Here is a 26,804-nt window from a genome sequence, read left to right as displayed (position 1 = left end):
GCAACAGCCTGTGCCCGCTCAGCGTTGGGAGGTGCAAAAAGAGATGTGCTCCCTGACACGTTAGGGGGCCCGTGTGGGGAACCTTGACTCGTTTAAGCCAAAAGGCAGGAAAATAAGTGTTTGGGACGAAGCCAGCTAACCTGGTGGTTCTCACCAGGGGGCCGTGTCTGAGGACACCTGTGGTGGTCACACAATTTGTGCCGTTGACATCAAGTGTGTGGGGCCAGAGATCCTGCTCGGCACCACAGGTGGCCAGGGTGGCCCCCAGAGAGCGACTCGGTCCCAGTGCCAGCAGTGCAGAGCGGGAGACCCTAAGATAACCTAAGTACCAGGTTTTTCAAACGTGCAGTCCTACAAAATCTTTGCTCCAGATCTACGTGGGAGCTGGTCTCAGATGATGACGCTGATGGCTCGAGAGCCCGAGGGCCCCCCAGGGTCACTCACGAGGGACCAGGGAGCTGGCCAGGGGACCCACTCCCCATCCCCAAGCTGGAGCACGGGCGCCGGACCTTGACAGGAGCAGCAGGACTGTGCCGCCTCGGACGCACCCAGGGAGGCAAGGCCCGCCAGGCCGCGTGCCCCCGACGCTTCATCCCTAAAGGGGGGGGGGGGACACCTAACCCGCAGAGCTGAGGCGACATGAGTGAGCAGCCCTGGGCCAGAGGCAGTGCAAGAGAGGATTCGGTTTCCGTGTTTTCTTCAATGTTAGCCCAGTGGTGGGAAGTGGACAGAAATGCGGGAATCTCCAAGCCGGGGTTTGTCCAGGGGCCACCTGGACTCCCCCAGGGCCGGGATGAGCTCCCCGGGGTGCTGGAACAATGAACGCGGACTCGGGGGCTGAAAACACCACAAACCTGTCACCTTCCACTTATGGAGGGCAGAAACCTGAAATGAGTTTTTTTTTTTTTAAGATTTTTTATTTATTTATTCATGATAGTCAGAGAGAGAGAGAGAGAGAGAGAGAGAGGCAGAGACACAGGCAGAGGGAGAGGCAGGCTCCATGCAGGGAGCCCGACGCGGGATTCGATCCCGGGTCTCCAGGATCGCGCCCCGGGCCAAAGGCAGGCGCTAAACTGCTGTGCCACCCAGGGATCCCTGAAATGAGTTTTAATTGGGGCTAAAATCAAGGTGAAGGCAGGGCTGGATCCTTCTGGATGCTCAGGGCAGGGGTCAGGGGGGATCCTGTTTCCCTGCCTTCTCCGGCTTCTCCAGGCTCGGGGTCCCTTTCTCCATCTTTGACGCGAGCAGAAGATGCACCCACTTCAGGTCCTGACCTCTGCCTCTGTCCTCACACCCTCTCCAGCCGACCCTGCAGCCCCCAGCTCGTGAGGACCCTCGTGATGGTGGCAGGGCCCACCCGGAGCAGCGAGGACCCACCCCCACCTCCACATCCCTCACTGAACCCCATCTGCACAGCTCCTTTTGCCACATGAGGGAACGCGTTCTCACGTCCCGGAGATCAGGACGTGGACATCTTTCGGGAGGCAGCTTGCCACACCGCCTCCCCCCACCCCCCAACACCCAGGAAGGTGTGGGGAAAGCGCGGGCCTTCTGCTTCTGCGGGATCCTAGGACACGGCCCAGAGGGCAAGACCCAGGGTGGGGGACGTGAAGGGCCCTGCTCTTCTCCCATCAGAGAACACTGAGCCCCACTCTGGGTCCCCTCCTGTGAGCAGAGCAGGGACAGGGCCCCAGAGGCCACACGGAGACCCCAGTATCGCTCGGCTCCTGGGAGTGCACACACGCACATATATACACCCGCACCCGCACAGCCTGTACTTAGCTGCAGGTGAAGTTTATTAAGGCAATACGGAAGCTCGGCAGGTACGGGAGGCCAGGCAGGCTGAGCCCCTCTGCTCTCGGATGGGCCTGGGTGGCGCTCCCTCCACCCCCTCCCCGGGAGAAATCCAAGTCCATCAGCTAAAGGCTGATATCCAGGGCCCTTGATAAAGAAAAAGAGATGGGATATGTATCCCTGGGTTTAAGAAAAAAAGAAATTGAGGGTCTCCTAGAAAACTTTTCCTAGAACCCTCCCTGTCTTGACTGAGGAGGTGATGCTCAGGATACGCTTCCTCTGAGCGCAGAGGAGGGGATGGACAGGTCGGTTTGCAGCTCCCCGAGGGGGCAGCTAAGATGGGCAGGGTGGAGCGGGGTGGAGCGGGGTGGGGTGGGAAGGTTAGGGACACATGTTCCAAGTGAGGCGAGGGGTCTGGTGCTCAGGCCGCCCCTCAGGGAGAGGCTAGGTCCCTCCCCTCCAGCCTCCTCCTGGCTGTCTTATTTCTTCTCTTCTGGGGCTTTCTCGACGACTCCCGGGGCGAAGGGGCCCACCAGCCACGTGATGGGTGTGTTCTGGGCCACGTACTCAACCATGTGGTCGAGGGCCTCTCGGGCCTTGGCCACCTGCTCCCGGCTCTGCATCAGGACGGTGCTGGACAGGTCCTGGAAGGAATGGATGCCGGAAAAGGTGGCTTGGAGGCCCTCCACCTGGTGGCGAGCCTGCTGCAGCTGGTCCTTCACGTGGGTGGGCAGCCCCTGGATGCTGGACCCCAGCGAGGCGCAGGTGCTCTGCAGCTGCTGGGCAATGTCCCGGAACATGGTGAGCGTCTGGGTCTCCACCTGCTGAGAACGGGGGGGACCATCAGGACTGTGTGCTCCCAGGGCAGGCGGATGCGACCTTCCAGGAAACCTTTCCCCACGAGAGCCCGTCCAGTGGTTTGGGACACTGGCTCTTTTGAGCTTTGAGCCGTGTGGCATATGTACCAGAGTAAAAAAGAGGCAGAGAAATTTCTCCAGAGGGGACAAGCAGGTGGCCAATAAGCACCCGCCACCAGGGACACGGGGCACAGACCCACAATGAGGTGCCACTCCACATGCGCTGGGGCGAGCAGGATCTAGGAGGGAGTGACGAGTGCTGACGACAATGGGGAATGAAGTGGGACCCTTGTATGTTGCTGGTGGTCCCTCAAAACGCTAATCTACAGGGTTTCCATATGGCCAGCACCTCCGCTTGTAGGGATCCACCCCAGAGAAATGGAAACGCACGCCTGTACGAGGCTGGTTCCCAAGGTGGTGTCCACGGGAGATAAACCCAACGTCCATCAGCTGGTAAGCGGATAAACAAACATGACCCACCCACCCACGCAGGGCACGTCTTTCAGCCTTGAACGGGGGTAAGGCGCCCCCACGTGCTGCCCCGGGGAGACCCCGAGCCCACGATGCTTGGGGAGGGGATCAGACACAGGAGGCCCCATGGGGTGTGAGTCCATGTGTGTGACACGTCCAGGACGGGCTCGTCCACAGACGGGGAGGGGGCTCGTGGGGGCCAGAGAGGAGGGGGAGTGACTACTGATGGGGACAAGATCTGCTGGGTCGGTGGGAATGTTCTCAGAGGATCCTGTGATCTCCTCACAAACCTGTGAATACACTAAAAACCACTGAATTGCATACTATGCAAATTATATCTCAATAAAACTTTTTTTGGGATCCCGGGGTGGCTCAGCAGTTTAGCACCTGCCTTCAGCCCAGGGCGTGATCCTGGAGACCCAGGATCGAGTCCCGCATTGGGCTCCCTGCAGGGAGGCTGCTTCTCCCTCTGCCTGTGTCTCTGCCTCTCTCTCTCTGTCTCTCATGAATAAGAAAATCTTTTAAAAAAATAAAACTTTTTCTTTTAGGTGTAAGATACTAAATTTTATATCTCCACACAGCTTTAAATTTTGTTTTGTTTTTTAAAGAGGCTTGGAAGAACTTTCCAGGCAGAAGCTGTAAATGGTGGGGGAGACCACAGGGTGGATGTGCAAATAGGGACCTTACCCTTCCTCCCCGACTAGGGGGAGAGAGCAGGCTGGCGGTGGGACTTTGCCCTGACCCTGCAACAGCGAGCAGCCTGGACTCGAGCCTGGCAGGGAGGTGCCGAGCACAGTCGACATCTGCATCTTCTGGGTGCCACGCGGAGCAGTGGGGGTAAGGGAGACGGTTTTAGGTGGTTTGGGTCTGAATGCTAATAGTTTTGCGTTTAGGGATATGGGGGACGTCTCCATAACTATCACTCTCGCAGCGCTCACCATGTGCTTTACAAAGCTACTCATTTCTATGTATGTGTGTATGACACGGGCCGGGAAGCTCACCCTTTTAAGTGTGCAATTCCAGAGTTTTTAGTATATTTGCAAGGTTGTGCACCACCACCTCTGTCTCCAGAACATTCCATCGTCCCCCAAAGAAACCTCATTCCAGGGATCCCTGGGTGGCGCAGCGGTTTGGCGCCTGCCTTTGGCCCAGGGCGTGATCCTGGAGACCCGGGATCGAATCCCACATCGGGCTCCCGGTGCATGGAGCCTGCTTCTCCCTCTGCCTGTGTCTCTGCCTCTCTCTCTCTCTCTGTGACTATCATAAATAAATAAAAATTAAAAAAAAAAAAAGAAAAAAAGAAACCTCATTCCCATCAAGCAGTCAGCCCTGACCCCCTCACCCCGGTCCCCACGAGCCCCCTCCCCGTCCTGGCCATGTCACACACGTGGACTCACACGCTGTGGGGCCTCCTGTGCCTGGTTCCCTGTTTGCGGGGCCGAGGGACGTGCCCGTGCGTGGATGTGAACCTGTTGTGTGGATCTGTTCATCCACCAAGGGACACCTGGACAGTCTCCATGTTCTGGCAATTGTGAGTCCTGCTGCTGGGAACACGGTGTGTGTTTGGTGTGTGGGTTTGGTTTGCTTCACCCTGAGAGCCCTGCAGGAGGCCCTACAACCCATTTGCAGACGGGGAAGCCAAGGCCCAGAGAGGTGAAGCTGAGAAGCTGTAGTGAGCGCTAGGTCAGCCCTGAGGCCAAGGGGCATTTGTGATGGGGGGTGAGAGCCACGGAAGGTGCTGATTCAAGGAAGGCCTCCGTGAGTGAAGGTACAGGTGGTGCAAACTCAGAGCAGAGCAGGAGGCCAGTGCCTGGGACAGATGGGAGGGACCAGAGGATGCTGGGGAGGAATCGTCCCCAGGAGCCAGGCAGGGGAGTATGAAGGCCTCCATGACCCTGGGATGGGGGAAAAGGTGGATGAGATGTGGCTTAAAATTTGAGCAGGTTGAGAGGCAGCACGATCAAGTGTCCCACAGTCCAGAGGCAACACCCACACCCAAGAGAGGACATCAAGGCAGGCTTCCTGGAGGAGGTGCTGCTGTGTCCGGAAGGCAGTTAAGAGAAGGAGAGGCTGGGGAAAGTATTCCGGGCAGGTAGGTCCATCGGGAAGAGAGGCATGGAGAGGCATGTCAGGGACCCAAGCACCCCGCGTGTCCCCCCAAGCTGGTACCTCTGGTTTGGCCGGGGTCTGCTCCGTGCCCTGGAGCTGCTTCTGGTTCCAGTTGAGCCACATCTGGTGTAGTTTCTCCTGACCCTCCACCAGCTTCTGATCAACTCCCTGCTTGACGGTTTCCATCTGGAGCGGAGTTAAGGAGTGAAAAAGAGAGAGAAAGAGAGAGTGTGAGAGACACAGGAGGAGAGAGGCTGCCTCCAGCATCTGACCAAGGTCGGCAGAGCCCGGCACCCATCCCAGGAGAGGCCCCCAAAGTCCTCCATTTGTCCCAGATGAGATGGTCCGCGAAGGGGAGGAAGCCAGGAGGGACGCTGTTCTCACACAGCCTTTCCACGGCTACAGTTTTGTCACCAACATGTGCATGTGCCTTGTGCTACTCGAAAAGGAAGTGGCCACAATTCTCGGCAGCTCCTCGCGTTTTGTCTCACTCTTGCAACTGGGCCTGTCCATAGGGCTGGCTTTGGCCAACGGGACGTAAGCAGATGGAACTCAAGCTGGGTCGTATAAAGTGCTCCAGTGGAATGTTATCCAGCCATAAAAGGGAAGGGACCCTGCCACCTGCCACCATGTGGACAGACCCTGAGGACACCGGGCTCAGGGAGGGGACCCAGACCCAGAAGGACACCTCCTGCAGGACCCCACTCCCAGGAGGTCCCCAGAGGAGGTCTGTCCATAGAGACAGAGAGGAGGTGGTGGGAGCCAGGGGTGGGGAGGGGGGCGGGGGTCAGTGCTTCCTGGGGACGGGGTCTCCGTGTGGGGAGATGGAAGGTTCTGGAGATGGATCGTGAGGGTAGGTGCTTCGTGCCCTGAGCTGTGCAGTTAAAAATGGTTACTTATGATGGTGAATTTCATGATGTATTTTCCCACAATTAAAAATTTAAAAAGATGCTTCTCCCTCTGCCTGTGTCTCTGCCTCTCTCTCTCTCTCTCTGTGACTATCATAAATTAAAAAAAAAAAAAATTTAAAAAGAGAAAGAGAAAAGAGGGAGCACTTCGCGGGTGGACCAAAGCAAAGAGGAAGGTAAGAGGAATTTAGCTCTTTGGAGGAGAGACAGAAAGACCACCGCGGCGGGGAGGGCAGGATGTGCCTGCAGACCGGCAGGTGGGCCCCGCTGGGGTGATGGAAATGTTCCCCGTCTTGACTGTGACTGCAGTGGTGGTGACCTGTCCATTTGTGTCTGTAAAACTCCTCTAACCGTACGCTTAAAAGAGGGGGACTTTGTTGTACCTGAATTATGCCTCCGTGAGACTTTCAACAAAACCACCATCAAACACCTGCTCAGGCTTTGCAGGTCGGGCTCCTGCCGCCCGGAGGTCCCCCCAGGAGAGCCTCTGCCGGGCAGCCTGGCGCGGGCTGAATTATGTGCCCCCCCACCCGATCATATGCTGGAGGCCTGACCCCCTTGGACCCCAGAGCGTGCCTGTGCCTGCAGATCAGGTCTCTAAAGACACCATCAAGTCGCAATGAGGTCATTGCGGTGGCCTGCTCCTATGGTGACTGGCGTCCCTAGGAGAGGACAGCGGGCAGAGGACACGGCCGTCTGCACGTCCAGGAGAGGCCCCAGCCCTGCGGACACCCTGACCTCGGACCCCCCCGCCCCTCTGGGCCTGGCAGGCGGCTCTGGTCATTGAGGCGTGCTGGTCCCGGGGGCCCATTAAGGCAGCGCCTACCCCCCCCCGCCCCCGCCAAGCCACCCAGGACCACGGGAGAGAGGAGCCGCGGGGGGCGGGGAGGGGGGCCGGGGCCCCGCGGAGCCTCACCAGGCTGAGCGCCTGCGCCAGCTGGCCCAGGGACTCCTGCGCCCGCTGCCGCGTCAGCTGCAGTTTGCCCAGCGAGTGGGCGAAGGCCCGCTGGCGCAGCCGCTCCGACAGCGAGCCCAGGCGCACGAAGTAACTCTGCTCCTGCCGCTGCTGCTGCACCGAGGCCATGTCGAAGCCCTCCAGGGACGTGGCGAGGCGGGCTGCGGGGAGGAAGGTGCCGTGAGGGGTCCTGGCCTTGCACGCTGCCCGGGTTCCCGTCCCGGGGGCGGCCGCTCGCAAGCCGGGAGGCCCTGGCGCGGAGGGCGGGCTCCCCTGCCTCGCTTTCCCCATCTGCAAAATGGGCATGATGGGAACCCGACGTCCCGGGATTAAGAGGACTAGCGTGAGGGTGTGCAAACCGTGGCTCACGCCCCCCTGCTTCCAGCTTTGCACCAGGCCTCCACACCCCCCAGCGCGTGGGTGAGCTACGTGGATGGCTGCCCTCAGACTACAGTGACGGGGTTTGTGGCCCCCTGGCCGGTGGAGACGAAAGTGTTCACTCTTTGCTCCTTTGCAGGAAAAAAAAATGGGGGGGGGGGGGGAATCCTGTACCAGTGCCCAGCACCTCCACGGCTACTCTCTTACAAAGTTCTAGGTGCTTCCTGCGCAGTCATCAAATCCCAACAACTCCGCGAGGGAGGCACCGTTAGCCCCATTTTTACAGACGAGGAAACAGGGGCTCACAGGTGAAGTGACTTGCCCGAGGCCACGCAGCTAGGCAGTGGCAAGTCAGGATTTGAAGCCAGGCGGTCTGTCACCATGTTCTGAACCACGATACCTGACGGGGGGACAAGTCTGAGCCACTTGAGAACCGTCTTGACAGCGCGTAAGGCAACGTCGGGAATATCTAGTCCAGAGAGAGCCCTTGACGTTAGAAGACGGCAGGATGGAAATGGCCCGTCCTGATGAGCTGCTAGCTCACCGGCTTGGTAATGCCCTCTAGCAGGGGCTTGCGAACTTTGGCCCCCAGGCCCAATGCCCCTGTCTTTATAAATAAAATTTTATTGGCACAGGGTCACACCCGTTCCTCTGCCTATCTCCTGCTGTGTTGCTTCTGTGCTGACAGTGTAACTAGTGGCAACAGGCACTGACCCCCAAAAGCCAGAAATATTTACCAACTGGTTAGGAAGATGTTTGCCATTCCCTGCTCTACACAAATGTGATTCTGCCAGCGAGCCTCAGTTTCCCCTTCCATATGACCCCCCCCCCCCCGCCCCATCACAGCTGCGTGAATTGTGAAAGGTGGGCCAGCTTGTACTCAAAAAGGCACACAAATGAGCCTTTAGTCCTTGACCTGCTGCTCAACGAAGGTAAGCCTCCAATCAGGGGATTTCAGTGGTCTCTGTAAACACTAAAAAATCTGGAAAAACATACTCTAACCCAAGGGTTGATAGACTTTTCCTGTATGGAGCCAGACAGCCAATGTTTCTGTACTTGCCGGCGGTTATACTGCGCCTTCGGCCTGCAGTTGTCTGTGCAAAAGCAACATGCGTGCAAATGGGCATGGCTGTGTGCCAATAAAACTTACTTACAAATGCAGGTATGGGGCCAGATGTGGCGTGGGGGTAGTGTCATATAGTCAGCTGGGGAGGAAGGTGTCATGGAAGAGTCATTTCACAACAACATTTAAAATGAATAAACATCAGGGGATCCCTGGGTGGCTCAGCGGTTTTGCGCCTGCCTTTGGCCCAGGGTGCAATCCTGGAGTCCCGGGATCGAGTCCCGCGTCGGGCTCCTGGCATGGAGCCTGCTTCTCCCTCTGCCTGTCTCTATCATAAAATAAAAATAAATCTTTAAAAAAAATAAATAAATAAAATGAATAAACATCAAACTACAGGGACGCCTGGGTGGCTTAATGGTTGAGCATCTGCCTTTGGCTCAGGTCATGATCCCAGGGTCCTGGAATCCAGCCCCATGTTGGGCTCCCTGCCCAGTGGGGAGTCTGTTTCTCTCTCTCCCTCTGCTGCTCCCCCTGCCTATGTTCTCTCTCTCTGCCAAATAAATTCTTTGGAAAAAATGGAAAAAAACAAACTACACACACACACACGTGGGACATTTAAAGGCAGAGAAAATAAGACTGCATTTCGAGAAGAAGAGATTTTCCCCATTTTCCTACCCAAGGCAGGTCTGCGGAGATGAACCCAACTGAGTGACACTGTGAACCTGCCCTGCCCGCGGCCCAGGGCTTCTCTGTGGCCCTCCGGGGACCTGGGGCTCTGCCCTCGGAAGTGCAAGCGGCTTTGTTATTAGGCCAGGACGTCACGCAGACTCCCAGCACATCCAAGCAAGCGGGCAGGTGCCCCTGGCAAAGGGGAGGACCCCGAGAGAGAGGGAAGAGGGCTGTCCCCCTGGGCCAAGCCCCCGAACACATGCCCGGTCCTGCCACGCTGCTGTGAAAGCACGTACCCTCCCCTGCAGACCACCCCTCCGCGCCACGGGCACCAGCGCCCACGGCGATGTCCTCCTTAGTGGGCGGATCCAGAGGGAGGACAGAGAAGCAAAGCTGGTCACACGGGTCTGTTCCCTGCAGCAGCCCCCCGCCCCGGCCAAGCTCAAGACCCCTTTCCCCGCAGACCCTGCTTGTCCTGCTGCCTTCAGGGGCCGAGACCCACAGCCGATTGGACCCGGCTTCAGCACCCACCATGGGCTGGAGGCTCCCCGCCCTCAAGAGGTTCACGGTTGGGTTTTGGACACTCAAAGCACAAGTGACATACTGGGCTCAAGCCACATGCCTCAGGGCCTGCGATCGCCAGCCCGCCCGAAACATCGAGTTTGTCCGGGAAGCAAAGGACCACACCCCTCCTTTCCACGCGGGTTCCCGGGGAGGATCACGGAGACTCAGAGCCAAGGTGAAGGCGTCTCCAAGCGGCAGGAAGTAACGGGACAAGGGCGACACCGATAAAAGTCAGCCCATGGGACTGGCCTGTGGCGTGTAAACCTCCGCATTCACACCTAAAACGTAAAAACCCACTGCTGACCGTGGAGGCTGATGAGCCAGCCCGCGAGCCAGTCAAGGGAGAAACTTAGCCGGGTGCCCTCTTCTTCCACAAGCTGCAACAGAGAATGTTCTCCGAGCTGACGGAGGAAGGAGCGATGCTTAGGACAGCCACGTTTTGCAATCCCGATCCCAGACGATGGAGGCAGCACACGATTCCCTGTGCGTGAAGTCCCAGAACGGAAGCAGGGTGTCTCACCCCGGAGGGGGTCTGCCCCCCACCCCCAGGGGACACGGCGGTGTCTGGGGGCATCTGTGCCTGCTGCGCCGAGGGGCCAGGCCCAGGCGATGCTCAGCAACCCCCCCCCCGCCCCCCCAACATCCCCCCATCACCTGTCCTCCCCGCAGTGGCCCCCAGAGGGCGCCGTGAGCACCCGAGTCAGCTCCCGCCTTCCCCTGCCCACCTGCCCTCCAGGGCTCCCACCTCCCTGGGCTAAGTCCAAGTCCTCCCCTGGGTCCCTCTAAACCCCGCAGAACCTGCCGGGTCCCCCCGTCCCCACCCTCCCCTCGTTCGCATCTCCCTCCTCGCCCACTCTACCTGGCCTTCCTCTAACCCACCAGCCAAATCCTGCCCCAGGACCTTGGTTATTGACACTTCTCTGCGCTGATCCGCGCAGCTGGCTGGCTCACTCCATTCACCGTCACGTCACCTCCTCAGAAACATCTAGCCAATCCCCCCCACCTCGAATTCTCTCCTTTAGGCTCATCTCCTTATCCCGTGAGCTCCACGAGTGCAGGCTTCTGTGCACCAATGTACCCCCAGCACTTGGAAGACTGGCGCATGGCAGGTGCTCAAGGCACATCCGGATGAACAACTGTGCACCCGGGGGGTGGGGGATGATGACAGACAAGACTTTGGGGGGCAGGTGTCAGGATGCAGCATGGACGAGGGAGGTTGCAATCTCAGAGGCTTCACTGGGGAGGTGGCATGTGAGCACAGAGCTGGCAGCAGAAAGGAGTGAGCCTTCTGGATGTCTAGGGGAAGAATGGTCCTGGGAGAGGGAACGGCTGGTGCAAAGGCCCTGGGGTGGGAGCATGGCCGAGGATCAGCAAGGAGTCAGTGCGGCTGGAGTATAGGATGAACAAGGGGAGATGGATAAGTACGAGGGGGGCCCACGGGGAAGGGCTTGGAGTTCTCCCTGAGGGAGCTGGGAGCCCCCAAGGGCTGTGGGCAGAGGACAGAACCTGACTTGGTGGTCACAGGGGCCCTCTAGTGGCTGCTTCAAGGAGACCAGACACTGGGGGCCAGGTGGGCGCTGACGGGGTGGCAGGGGCGAGATGGCTCTGAGTGACAGCTCTAGGTGGCGGAGAGGGGTGGGAGGTCTGGGCCAGGGGTGGAGGGGGGTGTCCGGGCCCAAGGGCTGCACTCACCCAGCTCAGCGTCCGTCATGGGCAGGTGGTTATCCACCCACTCCTCCGACTTGCCCAGCACCGCGTCCACTCCGCTCAGCACCATCTGGCCCACGCGGGAGCCCATGACCGACTGGACGCCGCTGGTCACCACGGACTTGGTTGCGTCCACGCCACTCTGCACGGCGCCCCGCGTCACGTCAACCGCCTCTGTCACTCGACTGGCCACTGTGTCCTTGGCGCTGGACACCGTGCTGGACACGGCTTCTCGGGCCCCCGACACCTTGGACGAGACGAGCTCCTTGGTATCGGCCAGCACCTACAACACAGCCCAGCATCGGCATCTTTGTCTTCCCCTCGTACTTGGGGACCCCCACCCCTGCACCCCAAACTCCAGGGAGGCATTCCAGCTCCTGGGTCACCCCGGAGGGTCAACGTTGAGTCTGACGGTGGAGATCTCGTGCCCTGGAGCCTGGCCTGAATCCTGGTTTGCTATGTCCTGGCTGTGTGGCCTCAGGCAACTCACTGTACCTCTCTGTGCTTCCATTTCTTTATCTACAGCGTCAGGGGCCACAGGGTGCTGAACCCGGACCCCCGGGACCTCAGAATGAGACTATTCGGAGAGAAGGTCTTTAAGGAAGATATTAGGACACAGAGGGGAGGCCATGTGAGGACAGCGTCTGCAAGTGAAGAGGCGCCCTGGGGAGGAACTGAGATAGTAAGTTCTGGGCTAGGCCACCCCCGCTGTGGCACTTGGTTACAGCAGCCCCGAGCGGACGGCTACGATGGCTTAGAACAGTGGTTCTCACCTCGGGTGACCCCATCCCCAGGGGATGCTGGGCACTGTCTGGGGACACACGTGGGTGTCACACCGGGGGGGGGGGGGGCTCCTGACATGCAGTGGGTGGGGGGCCGGGGCCTCTCCTCCCCTAGGGAACGCCCAGCCCTAATGTCAGGGGTGCCAAGAGGGGAGACCCTGACCTAGAGGCGCCCGGAGCAAAACTAGGGCAACACGAAGGATGCACCCAGGTGTCCAGACACCGTCTCCATGAACTCACGAGGGAACACGGTTCTCGCCTTAACCTCCCCACGGCAAATGGGGGGTCGCGGCCAAAACATCCCAGCAGTTGTGGGTTTATTCATGAAGCTTGTATTAAAGCATCAAAACTAACAACGAGTCAGGTACGTCAGGTTCTCAGCCCTCGGATGACGGGGCTTCCGCCCTCCAAACCCCCAAGAGGAGGGAGCGTATCCTTTCCACACGGGAGAAACCGAGTCCAGGAGGCCAGGCAGCTTGTCCACAGCCTGGATTTTTTAACCTGGGACTTTGACTCAAGCACCTCTAACCTGGGTTAGCGGGACAGCTACGGGGTTGGTAGCCTTCTCTGCCAGAGGGCCGCGTGGTAAATAGTTTAGCTTTGCAGGCCGGTGTCCCCGGGTCTCAGCCACTTCACTCTGCCCCCTGTAGACGCGGCCACCGATGCCGTAAGGAGCGCGCGTGTCCACGCCCTGGTGACTGTATTCGGCACAGACGGTGCAGGGCCGGGCATGGGGACCCTTGGGACAGTTTTGTCGCGGGATCCCAGAAGAGAGGCAGCGCCAGCACATGTTGGGCATTCATGGGCCGACACCTGTTCTTCTTGAGGCTCAGCCTCTGAGCAGATCTCTATGCACAGAGCTCTCCGGAAAGTCAAAAACCAGCCCCGTCCCGACCCTTCTAACTCTGAACATCTAGACTGCTGGTGTCCGTGGGAATTAGCTCCTTTGGAGGCATGAAGAAATGCCCCCCCCCCCACCGGGGCTGTCACCTAGCTCACACTGGCCCAGCTGTGACCACACCGCGGTTCATAGAACGGGGACACGCTGCCTCTTCCTGGGGCGAGCCTGGGGTGTGCGTGTGTGGGGTGACATCCCGGGGCCTGGAGTCTGGAGAGCGCTAGCGCCTCTGAGCTGGGAGCAGCTTTGCTGGATGACCTTGCAGAACGTCACCCCGAGCTCATCCCTTCTATAAACAGAAGGAATGTTGGCCCCGGGTGGCACCAGCAGGTCAGCCCCGGGCCCAAGGACGGGGCTCCTCCATCCTCCTGCGAACCGGGCAGCTTCCACCTTCAACGCCCCGCCTGCTAGTGGCCTTTGCCAGTGACACAGTGCTCCCTAGCCGCGTGGAGTTCCGCGGGCGCGGGGTGGGCCCTGCATCGGGGACTGCGGCCCGGCAGCAGGTGCCCAAGGGCGAGGGGGCCGCAGGGCAGAGCGGGAGGGAACTAACTGGAGCAGCCCTGGGCCTGCCCTCCTGCCCCCACCCCGGGGATCACTGAGTTCTGGTGAGGTAAGCCCGGACATGAAGAGGCGCACCTGAGCGTGGCCATCTGTCCCACAAGGCCTAAGTGGAGCCTGGGCATCTACTATGTGCCAGGCTGTACGATGGGCACTAGACAGGGCAAGAAAGCAGCCTGTGCCCTCACCCCCTTGGGAAGACAAATAGGCAGCTAAGAGCCCTTCAGATGGCGTGGAGCCTCACAAGCTAATACAACAGGGACACACACTCAGGGCAGCATGATTCACAGACCCCAGGAGGTGAAGCAACCACTGACAGATGCAAGCAGAAACACGGTCCATCCTCACACTGGGATATTGTCCAGCCTCAGGAAGGAAGGGGCCCTGACACCTGCCCCCACGCGGACAGACCCTGAGGGCACCGGGCTCAGGGAGGGGACCCAGGCCCAGAAGGACACCTCCTGCAGGACCCCACCCCCAGGAGGTCCCCAGAGGAGGCCCGTCCACAGAGACAGAGAAGCTGGTGGGAGCCAGGGGTGGGGCGGGGGGCGGGGGTCAGTGCTTCCTGGGGACGGGGCCTCCGTGTGGGGAGATGGAAGTTTCTGGAGACAGATGTTGGAGGTGCACGGCGGGGTGAGAGTGCTTCGTGCCCTGAGCTGTGTGCTCAAAATGGTTAAAGATGACAAATTTTGGGGATCCCTGGGTGGCGCAGCGGTTTGGCGCCTGCCTTTGGCCCAGGGCGCGATCCTGGAGACCCGGGATCGAATCCCACATCGGGCTCCCGGTGCATGGAGCCTGCTTCTCCCTCTGCCTGTGTCTCTGCCTCTCTCTCTCTCTCTCTGTGTGACTATCATAAATAAATAAAAATTAAAAAAAAAAAATTTAAAAAAATAAAAAATAAAAAAAAAAAGATGACAAATTTTATGTTGTAAAAAAACAAACAACAAACTAATGTATCTGGTACACAAACGTGTACCACAGCAGTATTATAATAGCCAAGAAGTGGAAACAAGCTAAATGTCCACCAACAGATGAACAGCCACATACAGTGTGTCCCCGATGCGTGGGCACGTCCCTCAGCCGTGAGCAGGAGCGAGGCACCCACACGCACCACCCCGGGGCCGGACCCCGAGCCCATGACCCTCGGGAAGGGAACCAGACACAGGAGGCCCCACGGGATGTGAGTCCACATGGGTGACATGTCCAGGACGGGCTTGTCCACGGATGGGAAGTAGATGAGTGGTTGCCAGGAGCGTTTGGCAAGAAGGAGATTAATAGCTAAGGGATGTGGGGTTTCTTCTGGGGTGACGAAATGTTCTAAAAGGGGTGGTGGTGGTTACACAACATGAATATACTAGAACCATTGAGTCACAGGCTTAAATGAGCTCATTGTACTATGTGACTGTGTCGTGGTGTGCTAGAGCAAGGCTGGCCGCCGGCCATGTGAGGCTATTTATGTTTAAAATTGGTAACCGAGGGGCACCTGGGTGGCTCAGTGGTTGAGCATCTGCCTTTGGCTCAGGTCATGAGCCCGGGTTCCCAGGATCGAGTCCCACATTGGGCTCCCTGCAGGGAGCCTGCTTTTCCCTCTGCCCGTGTTTCTGCCTCTCTCTGTGTCTCTTGTGAATAAATAAATATATTTAAAAAATAAAAATTAGGGGATCCCTGGGAGGCTCAGCGGTTTAGCGCCTGCCTTTGGCCCAGGGCACGATCCTGGAGTCCCAGGATTGAGTCCCACGTCGGGCTCCCGGCATGGGGCCTGCTTCTCCCTCCTCCTGTGTCTCTGCCTCTCTATGTCTATCATAAATGAATAAGTAAATCTTTTAAATAAACAAATAAATAAAATTAAAAATTAAAAATTAAAAAAAATAAAGTGAGTAACTGAGTTCCTCAGTGACACCAGCCACAGTCTAAGGGCTCCGTAAGCCACATACAGCTGGTGGTTTCTGTGCTGGACGGTGCAGAGAGAGAACATGGGCATCGGAGACAGAGCTGAGCGAGGAGGCCCTTCTCTCAGAGGGAGCAGAGGGGGAGGAAGGCTTCTGAAGAGGTGGGATCAGAACAGAGACCTGAAGGTCTGGTTCATGAAGATAGAAGCACACGTGCAAAGGGCCTGTGGTAGGAACGCGACAGGAGGGTTCACTGGATTTTCGTCCCCCGGTCTCCCTTACAAAAGTTCCACAAGGGCAGGCAATCTGTTCCTATCACTGTGTCTGGGACCCACAGGTACGGACATTACCGAATGGGGACTACAGGGGCTGGTCGGGGGGCTGGCATGGGATGGATGAGGTGGGTACCAAGGGCTGGCAGGCTGCAGGGTCGTGAGGACAGCCTTGGCTGTTGCCCCAGACAAGGTGAGACACACAAGGGGGTGCTGAACAGAGCTGGCTGGTGTTCAGATCACTCCCCCAGGTGCCCAGCAGGGAGCAGACTCAAGGCCGGGGTGGGGCCAGACTGAGGAGGGGTCAGGGAGGGAGCGGTCATGTGCGTCTATTCTAGCTGGGGTGGGGCAGAGGCTCCACATCCAGGGAGGACCCCCTTCTCGACGGAGCCCCCCCCCCAGTCCCCCTGAAGCCCGACGCCAGTTACCTTCTCCGTGTGCTGCTGCAGGATGGGCAGGTTCCCCTCCAGCTTGTCCAGCCCCCGGTGGGCGTATTCACTGGCCGATGCGACTGCAGGACAGGGGACAAGGTGGGAAGGGTCAGTCACGTGTGTGCATTCCCCTCAGGGCCGGGAAGGCTGGACAGGGCTGGTTTGGGGGAACAGGGAGGAGCCCCAAGGGGTAGGGGCTCCCCAGGACCTCACTTACTCTGCGGCTCCAGCTTGGAGAGGATGGGCTGGGCCCCACTGACAGCAGCCGCCGTGAGGGTCTTCACGCCCTTCTCTGCCGCGTCGCACATGGTCTTGACATGGGGGTGGCTCTCCTTGGTGGAGGTGTAGGCCGCGGACACCATGTTGCAGGTGGAGCTGATGAGGGGCATGTTGGCCACGCGTTCCACCACGCTGGGCTGCAGGGACAGGCGGCTCAGCAGGCTGGGCCCGGGACCCCAGGGTGCCCCGCAATTGCGATTTCACTCCCCATCCTCCCCTCCTCCAGCCCCCTTCCTGTGCGCGGATGATCCCGTCCTGGACATGTCACACATGTGGACTCGCACACAGTGGGGCCTCCTGTGTCTGGTTCCCTCCCTGAGCATCATGGGCTCAGGGTCCATCCCCGGGGTAGCACACTGGTGTTTCTTTTTTTTTTTTTTAATTGTGGTAAAATGGGACACCTGGGTGGCTCAGCAGTTGAGAGTCTGGCTTTGGCTCAGGGCGTGATCCTGGGGTCCCGGGATCAGTCCCGCATCGGGCTCCCTGCATGGAGCCTGCTTCTCCCTCTGCCTGTGTCTCTGCCTCCCTCTCACTCTCTCTGTGTCTCTATGAGTAAATAAATAAAAAATCTTTAAAAATAAAATCCTAGCCTCCAAATGGCCATTAGGTACTTGAAAGATACTCGGCATCACAGATCACCAGGGAAATGCCAAAACAACGAGATACAACCTGACACTAGTTAGGACGGTTACCACCAAAACAAAGCAAACTAACAAATGATAGTGAAGATGGGGAGAAATTGGGGAACTCTTGGGCCTTGTGGGTGGGAACATAAAACGGTACAGCCACTGTGGGAAACTGTGAATTAGAAAGAATTACAGAGAAGCACCCTAGGACCCCGCAATTCCACTTCTGCGTATATAGACAAAAGAATTGAAAACACGATCTCAAAGAGATCCTTGGACGCTCGGGTTCAAAGCAGCATTGTTCACAGCGGCCCAAAGGTGGAAGCAACCCAAGTATCCGTGGACAGATGAACGGATAAACAGGGCGCGGTCCATCCAGATAAGGGAACAGTAGCCAGACTTAAAATGGACACTCTGACACCTGCCTCAACGTGAGTGGACATTGTGCTCAGTGACATAAGCTAGACACAAAAAAAAATCCTGTAGGATTTCCCTTACATTAGTGACCTAACGTAAAAGGTTCTACTTTTATAAAAATGATGTTTCTACTTATATGAAATGTCCAGAAGAGGTAAATTCATAAAGAAGGCAGATTAGTGGGTGCCAGGGGCTGGGGGGGAGAAGGGAAGGGGACTAACTGGTAATGGGGGTGGGGTTCCCATCTGGGGTGATGAAGAGCTTCTGGAATTTGATGGTCTTGGTGGTGGTTGTACATCATGAGCATACTTAACGCTGAACTGTACACGTCGCAATGGTATTTTTTGTGTTATGTGTTATTTTACCACAGTTTTAAGAAAGGAAGGGAGCAGTGACCCCTGCTATAAGGTGGGTAAACTCCAAAAACACGATACACAGTGAGAGAAGCCAGACACCAGGGGGTCTCAGGTTGTATGACTCCGTTAGTACGAAATGTCCAGAACAGGCAAATCCACGGAGACAGCAGATGAGCCGTTGCTGGGGAGGACGAGGAATGAGGAGGGGCTGCTAAAGGGGTGGGGTCTCTTTGGGGGGGGGATGAGAATGTTCTAGGGGCACCTGAGTGGTTCAGTCAGTTAAGCATCTGCTTTCGGCTCAAGGCATGATCCCAGGGTCCTGGGATCGAGTCTCACATAGGGCTCCCTGCTCAGCGGGGAGCCTGTTTCTCTCTCCCCCTCGGCCCCTTACCCCCGTCTGGTGTGCACCCACTCGTGTGCATTCTCTGTCAAATGGATGGATTAAAATCTTAAGAAAAAAAAAATTCTAACCCTGTAGGGTACTGATGGCTGCATAACTTGGTAGGTTCCTTTTTTTTTTTTAATTTTTATTTATTTATTTATGATAGTCACAGAGAGAGAGAGAGGCAGAGACACAGGCAGAGGGAGAAGCAGGCTCCATGCACCGGGAGCCCGACGTGGGATTCGATCCCGGGTCTCCAGGATCGCACCCTGGGCCAAAGGCAGGCGCCAAACCACTGCGCCACCCAGGGATCCCCAACTTGGTAGGTTCCTAAAAACCACTGAGTACCACCTTCTCCGAGGGTGAATTTTATGGCATGTAAATGATATGCTAATATATTCATTTATCAACTACCGGTAGAGTTAGCTAATCTGGGAAGGGGGAGATAAGACAGGGGCTGACCTCCTGGGGTGACCCTTTGAGCCCCTGCAGACAGGGCAGCTGTGGGGGAAGCAGGCAGGTTCAGAGCATACCCCTGATCTCCCCAAAGCCTCCGGGGTTCGCAGTTGTGCCCCAGCCCCCACCTGTCTGGGGTCCGGGTGACGGCTCTCCCTCACCCACAAAGAGATCTGTTGACCCCAGGTGCAGCCAGCGGCTCCCGGCCACGGTTCTCCCACAGGCCCCAGCCCCGCCCTCACCTGCTGGACTGGTTCTTCGCCTGTCGCCTGGGTGCTGGCGGTGGCTTCTGGGGTGGCTTCTGTCCCGTCGGTAGACATTTTTCTCCGCAGCGGGCTCTGTGGAGGACAGATAGGCTTCGTCAGGGTCCAGCCGGCCCTGGCCCTCCCTCCAGGAGGAAGACCAGGTGCCCCTCCCCGGGTCCTTAGAGCCCTGCCTCTCAGGCACTCACAAGCACCTGGGGGCCTGGAGCGGGAGCTGATTCAGCCCGGGCCGGGTGGGGCCCTGAGTCGCCCCACTCTCAGGAGCTGCTGATGCAGCGGATTCCGGGGCCCCACCCGGACGGCCAACTCCAAGGGCTCTAATTGTCAATACTTCGGGGAGACACCTAGGACGCAATCTGGCCGTGGCTCCCTGCTTTCAAGAGCCCCCTTCCCTTTGAAACCTCGAGGGGATGGTGGTCCCACACCTGCACTGCCGGGCGCGCGGAGGCGTGTGTACCTGTGTTGGCCGCAACAAGGTACCGCTAACGACCTGGGGAAATCAAGGAGCCAGCCCAGTGCAGTGGCTGCAGAGTAGAAACCTACTCATGGGACGAGGATGCTCAGGGACAAATAGTGCGAAACATGTGTGCGTCGTTTGCACAGTCTTTAGACATCAGAAACTGTTAATAGGGGCCACCTTTCAGGGAGGACCCGGTAGCTGGGCAGGCCTCTGATTTTTGAGCCAGGTAGAGAACATTACCAGTTCTCCCCACCCCCCCCAAAAAAGGGTAAGCATTCAAAACAAAACACCCCACAAACTCTGTAGGAGAGACCACGCCTGGCCCTACTACAGACCAATCATGTCGGACTCCAGAGGGAAGGCAGGGCCAGGGAGGCTCTCCAGGTGAGGCTAATGCACACGTCTAAAGGTACCATGGGAGCCACCACAGGTGTGCTCCGTTTGGCTAGCCAGGTGGGAGGAGGTGGGTAATCCATCATCACCCTAGACCGTAGGAGTCCCACCTCCGGCCATGCTGTGCGGGGCTGAGCGAGGAGCCCCCTATTCCCTGGCCTCAGTCCTCTCACCTGTAAAACGGAGCTAAAGGTAGAACCTGGCTTCAAGGCTGGTTCCCCTGGGAGGAGCCTGCTGTGAACCCCTAACCTTGATTCTGAACATGTCCTTCTAGAGGAAGGGGGCCCATCCTCCTGGCTGCCCGGTTGCCCTGTCCCCCAAGCAGAGCCCAGCAAACTGAGGTTTTGAGAGCACCAGTTCTGGAGCGTCCAAACAGGTTCTAATCCCAGCTTGGCAACTCACCAGCAGTGGGAGCTTGAGGAAAGCAGGACCCCCCTCTCAGAGCCTTGCCGGCCCCATCTGCAAAATGGGGATCACCGTTCCTAGCTCAGAGTCCCTACAGACTGGCAGAGTGAGTGACTGTGTACGTATGTGGCGCTGAGCTCGGCGCCTGGCACATAGCTGGTGCTCAATAAACAAAACCGTTGCACACATGGGTGAAGCCTGCCAGGAATGAGCTTCTGCTTGTTACTAAGGTCCCCAAACTGGGAAGCGGAGGGAGTAGGCACATCCATCCCCCTGGTTCTCATGATCAAGGTCCAGTTAGTTATTCCTTTCACCCTCCCTGGAGCCTGAGCTCTCCTGGCCTCCTTGGAGGCGCACTCTCCCATCGCCCCTGCCCATCGATCCCTCCTGGGGCGGCTGAACCAAGGGTGGCCTCGGCCCATGTCAGCACCCCACTAAAGTCCTTGGTGGGGGGTTGGCTCCGCAAGCTGTGTGAAGCTGGCTCCGGCTAGCTGGGGCCGGCAGTCACGTAGACGTCCAGCTGCAGCCAGGGCATGCTAAGATACAACCTCCGAAGTTCCCAGACACCGAGGTCCCAGGCCCGGCTGTTCTAGCTCAATCCTGACCGAGGTCCCAAGGACTCAGATAAGGGGCAGGCCCTTCCCGGCCGCCTGGAGCCACCCGCTGGCCACACCCACCCGGGGGAAGAGGGCGGGGTCTGCCGCGACCTGCCGGGGGCCAGCGGCGGGACCTGACCCTCGGGCGGGGGAGGAGCTGCCCCGCGGGGCGGACCCATTAGCTGGAGAGGGGGCTCCGCTAGGCAGGAAGACGGCCCCCGGCTGGGGGGTAGGGGCGCCCCGAGGACCCAGGGAGGCCCGACTTCCTGAGCAGGACGGGCGGCGGCTCGCCTGCACACTGCGTTTGCACAAGCAAGCACACTTTTTAGAGGGGACGTGTTTTAGCGGGAGGGGGCGGGGTCACCCCCTCCAGATACCGCCCCTTCTAGGGGGCTCTTTCACGCGCCCCCCCACCACCCAACGAAAGTCTCAGCAACTGAGTTTGAAAGTTTCACTCTGTTCCAGAAATCGGGGGGGGGGGCGGGGTTCCTTGAGGGGGTCGCGGGGGAAGAGACAGGAAAGCTGAGCCCCGGCTGGATGGAGACCCCTCCCCAGGCCGCAGAGACCAGCAGAGCCCCCAGGAAGGCTCTCTCCGCTCCTTCCCCCCGCGGGACGTCCCGGGACTCGCCGGACCGCGCCCCCCCACCTCGGCCGGGGCCCCCCAGTCTCACCGCGGTCAGCGGGGCGCGCAGGGCTCGACCGCCAGCTCCGAAACCGTCCTGCGCGGGCCCGGGGTGGGGGCTTTTATACCCGGGGGGGCGGGCGCTCGGGAATGACGGGCCGGAGGACCAATCGCGTTTGGAGGCCGCCCGCCGCCAGGCCACGCCCCCGCCCGTCCGGGACGTTGGAGCCGCAAGTGGAGTCCCGGGCGGGCCGGACTTTGTCCACAGGCGCGTGCGGGCTGCGCGGTCCTCGCGTGGGGAGACCCCCGCCCACGGAAGACGCCTGGGAAGACCCAGCCAAGGGCGCCCCCTCCCGGCCCAGGGATCCCATGGACTCGGCCCAGGGAGGTGCCATCCGAGGGCTGGGGTCCCCAGGTCGGGTCCCCCGTTTCCGCAGAGGCGAGGAGAACTCAGGGATCGCTGTCTGATGCCCCCAGCACGCCAGCAGCCGCGCCCCAACCCTGGGCGCGAAGGAGACCCGAGCCAAGCCCGACCCAGCAGGATGAGCGGCCTTCACCACAGCGGGGACCGCACACGCTGAGTGCTTTCCTCCCGCCCCGACCTGCAGGGTTACCGCTTAATCCTCCCCAAAACTATTCCTTTAGCATCCCCATTTTACAGATGAGAAAACTGAGGCCCAGAGACAGGTCGGCCTGGGGCAGTTCAGGGATCAACTCCTGGATCTCTGACTCCTGGATCAACCCCTTCCTGAAGCACCCACCACTCGGATTCCATACCCGCTCCCCACTCCTTTATCCTAAAGTCTCAAACTCAGATGGCCCCAGGGGCCAAAGGGAGGTAAATACTTCCTCTAAAGTGTTGGCAGCATGGCAGAGTGTTGCCCTGTGGAAGACCCGCTCAGAGATTCCCATATCCGCGGGGATTCTAGACTAAAAAAGGTGTCCTGCCTTTTAGAAAACCATTGGAGGGGCACCTGGGTGGCTCAGTGGTTGAACATCTGCCTTTGGCTCAGGGCGTGATCCGGGGTCCTGGGATGGAGCCCCACATTGGGCTCCCAGGAGGGAGCCTGCTTCTCCCTCTGCCTCTGTGTGTGTGTGTCTGTGTGTGTGTGTGTGTGTGTGTGTGTGTGACTCATGAATAAATAGATAAAATCTTAAAAAAAAAAAACCCATTGGACCAAACAAAACCCAACTGGGGCCATCTTCAGCTCAGGAGCCACCAGCGTGCCACTTCTGCTAAATTGTGCGGGGTGGGACAAGGCCTCTGAAACCTCCGCAAAGAACACGGGAAAAAAGTTGGTGTCTGGGACTAAGCGCATTTTTTGGACAGTGGCTACAGTAGCCCCGCGCAGTCGAGCTTTCGGAGAGGCTGGGGATGCTCTAGAATTCCGTACCACTCGCTGTGGGCCACTAGCACCATATGGCTTTTGTACATCGAGGAACTGAATAATCACATGTAAGTAACCACAGGCAGCTAGTCAGATTCTCAAGTGAGTGTGAGACAGAGAAAGGACAAAAGCAATCAGCTGTGACGGTTAAAAGTGTCCCGTTTGCTGCTGGCCTGCTTTCCTCCTCGTGCACTCATTTTCCTACTCACTCATTCAGCAATTTTTATTGAGCTGCTGCGCTGGGTGCTGGGAACGCAGAAGTGGGTAACGCAGATGCCAGCCTCTTGGTGCTCGGGGCCGGGGCCGGAGACAGACAACGAGCAAGAGAAGTGAGTGAAACGCATAGTGGGTCAGGTCACGGAGGAAAAGCAAAGGACTGGGATGGAGAACGTGGGGTGTGATTTTTAATCGGGTGATCAAGGGAGGCTTCCCAGATTGGCATCGGAATGCAGAAGTGAGGGAGGAGAGGAGAGGCCACGGAGAGATCTGGGGAAAAGGCAGGTTCAAAGGCCCTGAGGCCGACCACGCGAGGTGAGTTGGAGAAGCAGCCAGGAAGGTGACGTGGCTGGAGTGGAGTGAGTTCTTGGATAGATGGAGCTCAGAGAGGTTAAGTGAGTCGGCCAAGGTCACACAGATCCAGAGACGCTGGGAGAAACGTCTTGGGCTTCCAGTGCTGGGACATGGCCAAAATATTCCTGGTCTAGGAAATGTAACGCAATTCTGATTTGCAAAATAAAGTCTTGGTGATTTTGCGCCACAGCTTTTGAACAAAAGGGGAACAGCCATGGTCACCGTCTTTCCTAGTGTGGCACTCAACCGCCCACCTCCCGGTCGCTGTGAGCGCAATCAAGGGCGTTCGCCACTGCGCATGTGCACAAGGTGGGGCGGGGGAGGAACGGGCGCTGCCCCACCGGCCCTTAGCCCTCCCTTTTCTTTTTTGTTTAAGATTATTTATTTATTTATTCATGAGAGACACAGGCAGAGGGAGAAACAGGCTCCACGCAGGGAGCCCGACGCCCTGGACTCGATCCCGGGTCTCCAGGATCACGCCCCGGGCTGAAGGCGGCGCTAAACCCCTGAGCCACCCGGGCTGCCCTAGCCCTCCCTTTTCTGCACGGCTGCCGCCTCCTCCTGGAAGTCCTCCTGCCTACCTCCTCAGTCTCCCCCCTAGGCGAAGGCTGCCAGACAAAATAGAGGATGCCCACTTCAATTTGAATTTCAAGTCAACCAGGAATACATTTGGGGGTAGAAGTATATCCCAGGCAACATTTGGGATATACTTATGTTCAAAATTATTCCTGGTTGACCTGAAATTCAGACTGAGCTCGGGATCCTTTTTATTTATTTATTTATTTATTTATTTTTGTTTTTGTTTTTGCTGACTCTGACAACTCTACCTCCAAACCCAGACCCCTTTTTTCCTCCAGCCATGTCCTCCCGGAAGCTGTCACCGCCCAGCCTTGGTGGGCTCCTTGAGGGCGACACCTGTCCAGGATCCCCAGGGTGGGAGGTAAGACGCATATTGTTTCCTGAGCTATTTTATTACATTATTCAGAGGCCTCATTTTTATTTTCTCCATTTTGGGAGAGGAGGAAGCGGAGGATGACAGAAGTGATTCATTAACCTGCCCCGGGTCACACGGCCAGAAATGGGCAGCCTGAGTTTGAGGTCTCAGTGTACCCAACTCCTCCCCTTTCCCCTTTCTCTTCCTCCTCTTCCTTTCCTTCTTCCTCCTCCTCCTCGAGGCCACACTTACCAGTGTAAAGGCTCAGAAAACTCCCCACTTCTTTCCCACGGAGCCCAGGGGAGAGACAGACCAGAGTTGTGCCACAAGGTGGCGCTGCTGGCCCCAGATTGCTGTCCTCGCCCAGGTGTCCCCTCCATCTACCCTCTGACCCTTCCCTCCTTCCAACCATCCATCCATTCAAGTATCTCCTATTACTGTGAGCCAGGCCAGGCCTGGCCGTGAAGACCCAGTGATGCATTGTGTATGCAGTCATGCAACAAGCAATTATTTACCACCTGCTGTATACAGACCTACGCTGGGCAGCCCTGGAGATTCAGCCTCCACCTCCCCCTTCAAGACACTCATAATCCGATAGGGAGACGCTCATGGGACCAGCAGGGCTGCATTAAGGCTGTCACAGTCCTGGTGCACCTGCGTCACTCAGCCCCTTAAGTGTCTGCCTTCAGCTTGGCTCATGATCCCAGGGTCTTAGGATCGAGCCCTGTGTTGGGCTCCCAGCTCCGTGGGGAGTCTGCTTCTCCCTCTGCCTCTCCCCCTGCTTGTGTTCGCTCACTTGCTCTCCTTCAAATAAATAAGTAAAATCTTCAAAAAAAAAAAAAAAAGAAGAAGAAGACTTTCACAGCCCAAGGGCACTTTTGTCATTGTGGGTTCCTCCCTCTGTGAAAAAATATTGCAAATGATCTTTTACAACTGCATTGGTAGTATATTCATTACTTTCTTCTGATTTTTTTAAAGTTTTATTTATTCATGAGAGACACAGAGAGAGTCAGAGACACAGACAGAGGGAGAGGCAGGCTCCCTGCGGGGACCCCTGGATCACGACCTGAGCTAAAGGCAGACGCTCAACCACTGAGCCACCCAGGCATCCCTGTTTTCTTCTGATTTTTTTTTAAATGTTCAGTAGCATTTCCTTTTTTTTTTAATTTTTATTTACTTATGATAGTCACACACAGAGAGAGAGAGGCAGAGACATAGGCAGAGGGAGAAGCAGGCTCCATGCACCGGGAGCCCGACGTGGGACTCGATCCCGGGTCTCCAGGATCGCGCCCTGGGCCAAAGGCAGGCGCTAAACCACTGCGCCACCCAGGGATCCCCTGTTTTCTTCTGATTTTAAGATGAATTAAAAACAAACCATTTCCACCGACCCTTAAAAGGGTCGTGGGCGCTGGGTGTCCTATGTCTGATGCAGGAGTTGACTCTGGTGACCAAGTGCATAAAATAGAGGGGATGGGGGCTGCACATGCTTGGTGGCACCTGGGCCCAGGTTGTGGGTGGTCCTGGGAAGCCCCCAGGAGGAAGTAATGTCGAAGCTGAGGCTTCAGAGAGGAACCGGTGTCAGGCAGGTGAAGGTACTGGAGAGACAATCCAGGCAGGGGGACCAGAGAGCTTGCAGGTGCAAAGTGAGGCTGCAGGGTGGAATGTGGGGGAAGAGGGAAAAGAATCATGGTGTCAGGGGAGAGACATCAGACACTTTGGCAAGAGCCAGGCTGACAGGAGCCCTGAGGACATTAGGGAGCCACAGAAGGTTCTAGGCTGACAGGAGCCCTGAGGACATTAGGGAGCCACAGAAAGTTCTGAAGCAGGGTCAGAAGGGCAGGTTGGAGCATTGGAAAGATGTGCTGGGCTGCCCAATGAATAAAGGAAATGGGGAAGAGGAAAACGAGCCCACCTGCTTCAGGTAAGTCCCCCCCCCCCCCCCCCCCCGCTTCAGGTAAGTCTTAAAGAAAAAGTGGGAGGGGGGAGCCTGGGTGGCTCAGCGGTTGGGCATCTGCCTTTGGCTCAGGTTGTGATCCTAGGGTCTTGGGATCGAGGTCCACAGTGGGCTCCCCATAGGGAGCCTGCTTCTCCCTGTGTCTCTGCCTCTCTCTGTGTGTCTCTCATGGATAAATAAATACAATCTTAAAAAAAAAAAGAAAAAGCGGAAGTCATAGGCAGATGGAAGGGGGCATGCAAGAGGACCTTCCAGGCACCGTGATCGATTATTCATTCAGAAAGTTTTTATTAAACATCTCTGGCATGATCTACTGGATGGGCAGTGAAACAGAGAAATAGGCTCTCTGGAGAGGAGGTATGCTCTGGGCAACAGGAATAGCTTGTGCAAAGGCCCTG

The 26,804-nt window shown here is 57.7% G+C and overlaps 1 protein-coding gene and 1 long non-coding RNA gene across 3 annotated transcripts; one reads left to right on the top strand and one right to left on the bottom strand.

Annotated features, from left to right (window-relative positions):
* Positions 1-230: 230 nt before the first annotated feature.
* On the top strand, positions 231-8,176 carry LOC144290804 (uncharacterized). Its single transcript, XR_013358338.1, has 3 exons — positions 231-3,104; positions 3,827-3,959; positions 7,684-8,176. It is a non-coding gene; the product is annotated as an uncharacterized LOC144290804 (long non-coding RNA).
* PLIN3 (perilipin 3) lies at positions 1,776-21,799 on the bottom strand. 2 transcript variants are annotated; one of them, XM_077860379.1, is made up of 8 exons: positions 21,610-21,799; positions 19,064-19,159; positions 16,523-16,721; positions 16,303-16,385; positions 11,461-11,758; positions 7,056-7,255; positions 5,292-5,417; positions 1,776-2,615 (listed from the first exon to the last, which is right to left on the bottom strand). In XM_077860379.1, exons 2-8 carry the CDS (start codon positions 19,139-19,141, stop codon positions 2,274-2,276), a joined length of 1,326 nt encoding a protein of 441 aa, XP_077716505.1. In that variant the 5' UTR covers positions 19,142-19,159; positions 21,610-21,799; the 3' UTR covers positions 1,776-2,273. The 2 variants fall into 2 exon arrangements, with proteins under 2 accessions (XP_077716505.1, XP_077716504.1); XM_077860378.1 differs by having other exon boundaries at positions 1,776-2,618; positions 21,610-21,736.
* Between the last annotated feature and the right edge of the window lie 5,005 nt (positions 21,800-26,804).

This window comes from Canis aureus, chromosome 19 (genome assembly GCF_053574225.1).
Source record: "Canis aureus isolate CA01 chromosome 19, VMU_Caureus_v.1.0, whole genome shotgun sequence".
Classification (NCBI taxonomy): domain Eukaryota; kingdom Metazoa; phylum Chordata; class Mammalia; order Carnivora; family Canidae; genus Canis; species Canis aureus.
This window is presented reverse-complemented; position numbering and strand designations above follow the sequence as displayed.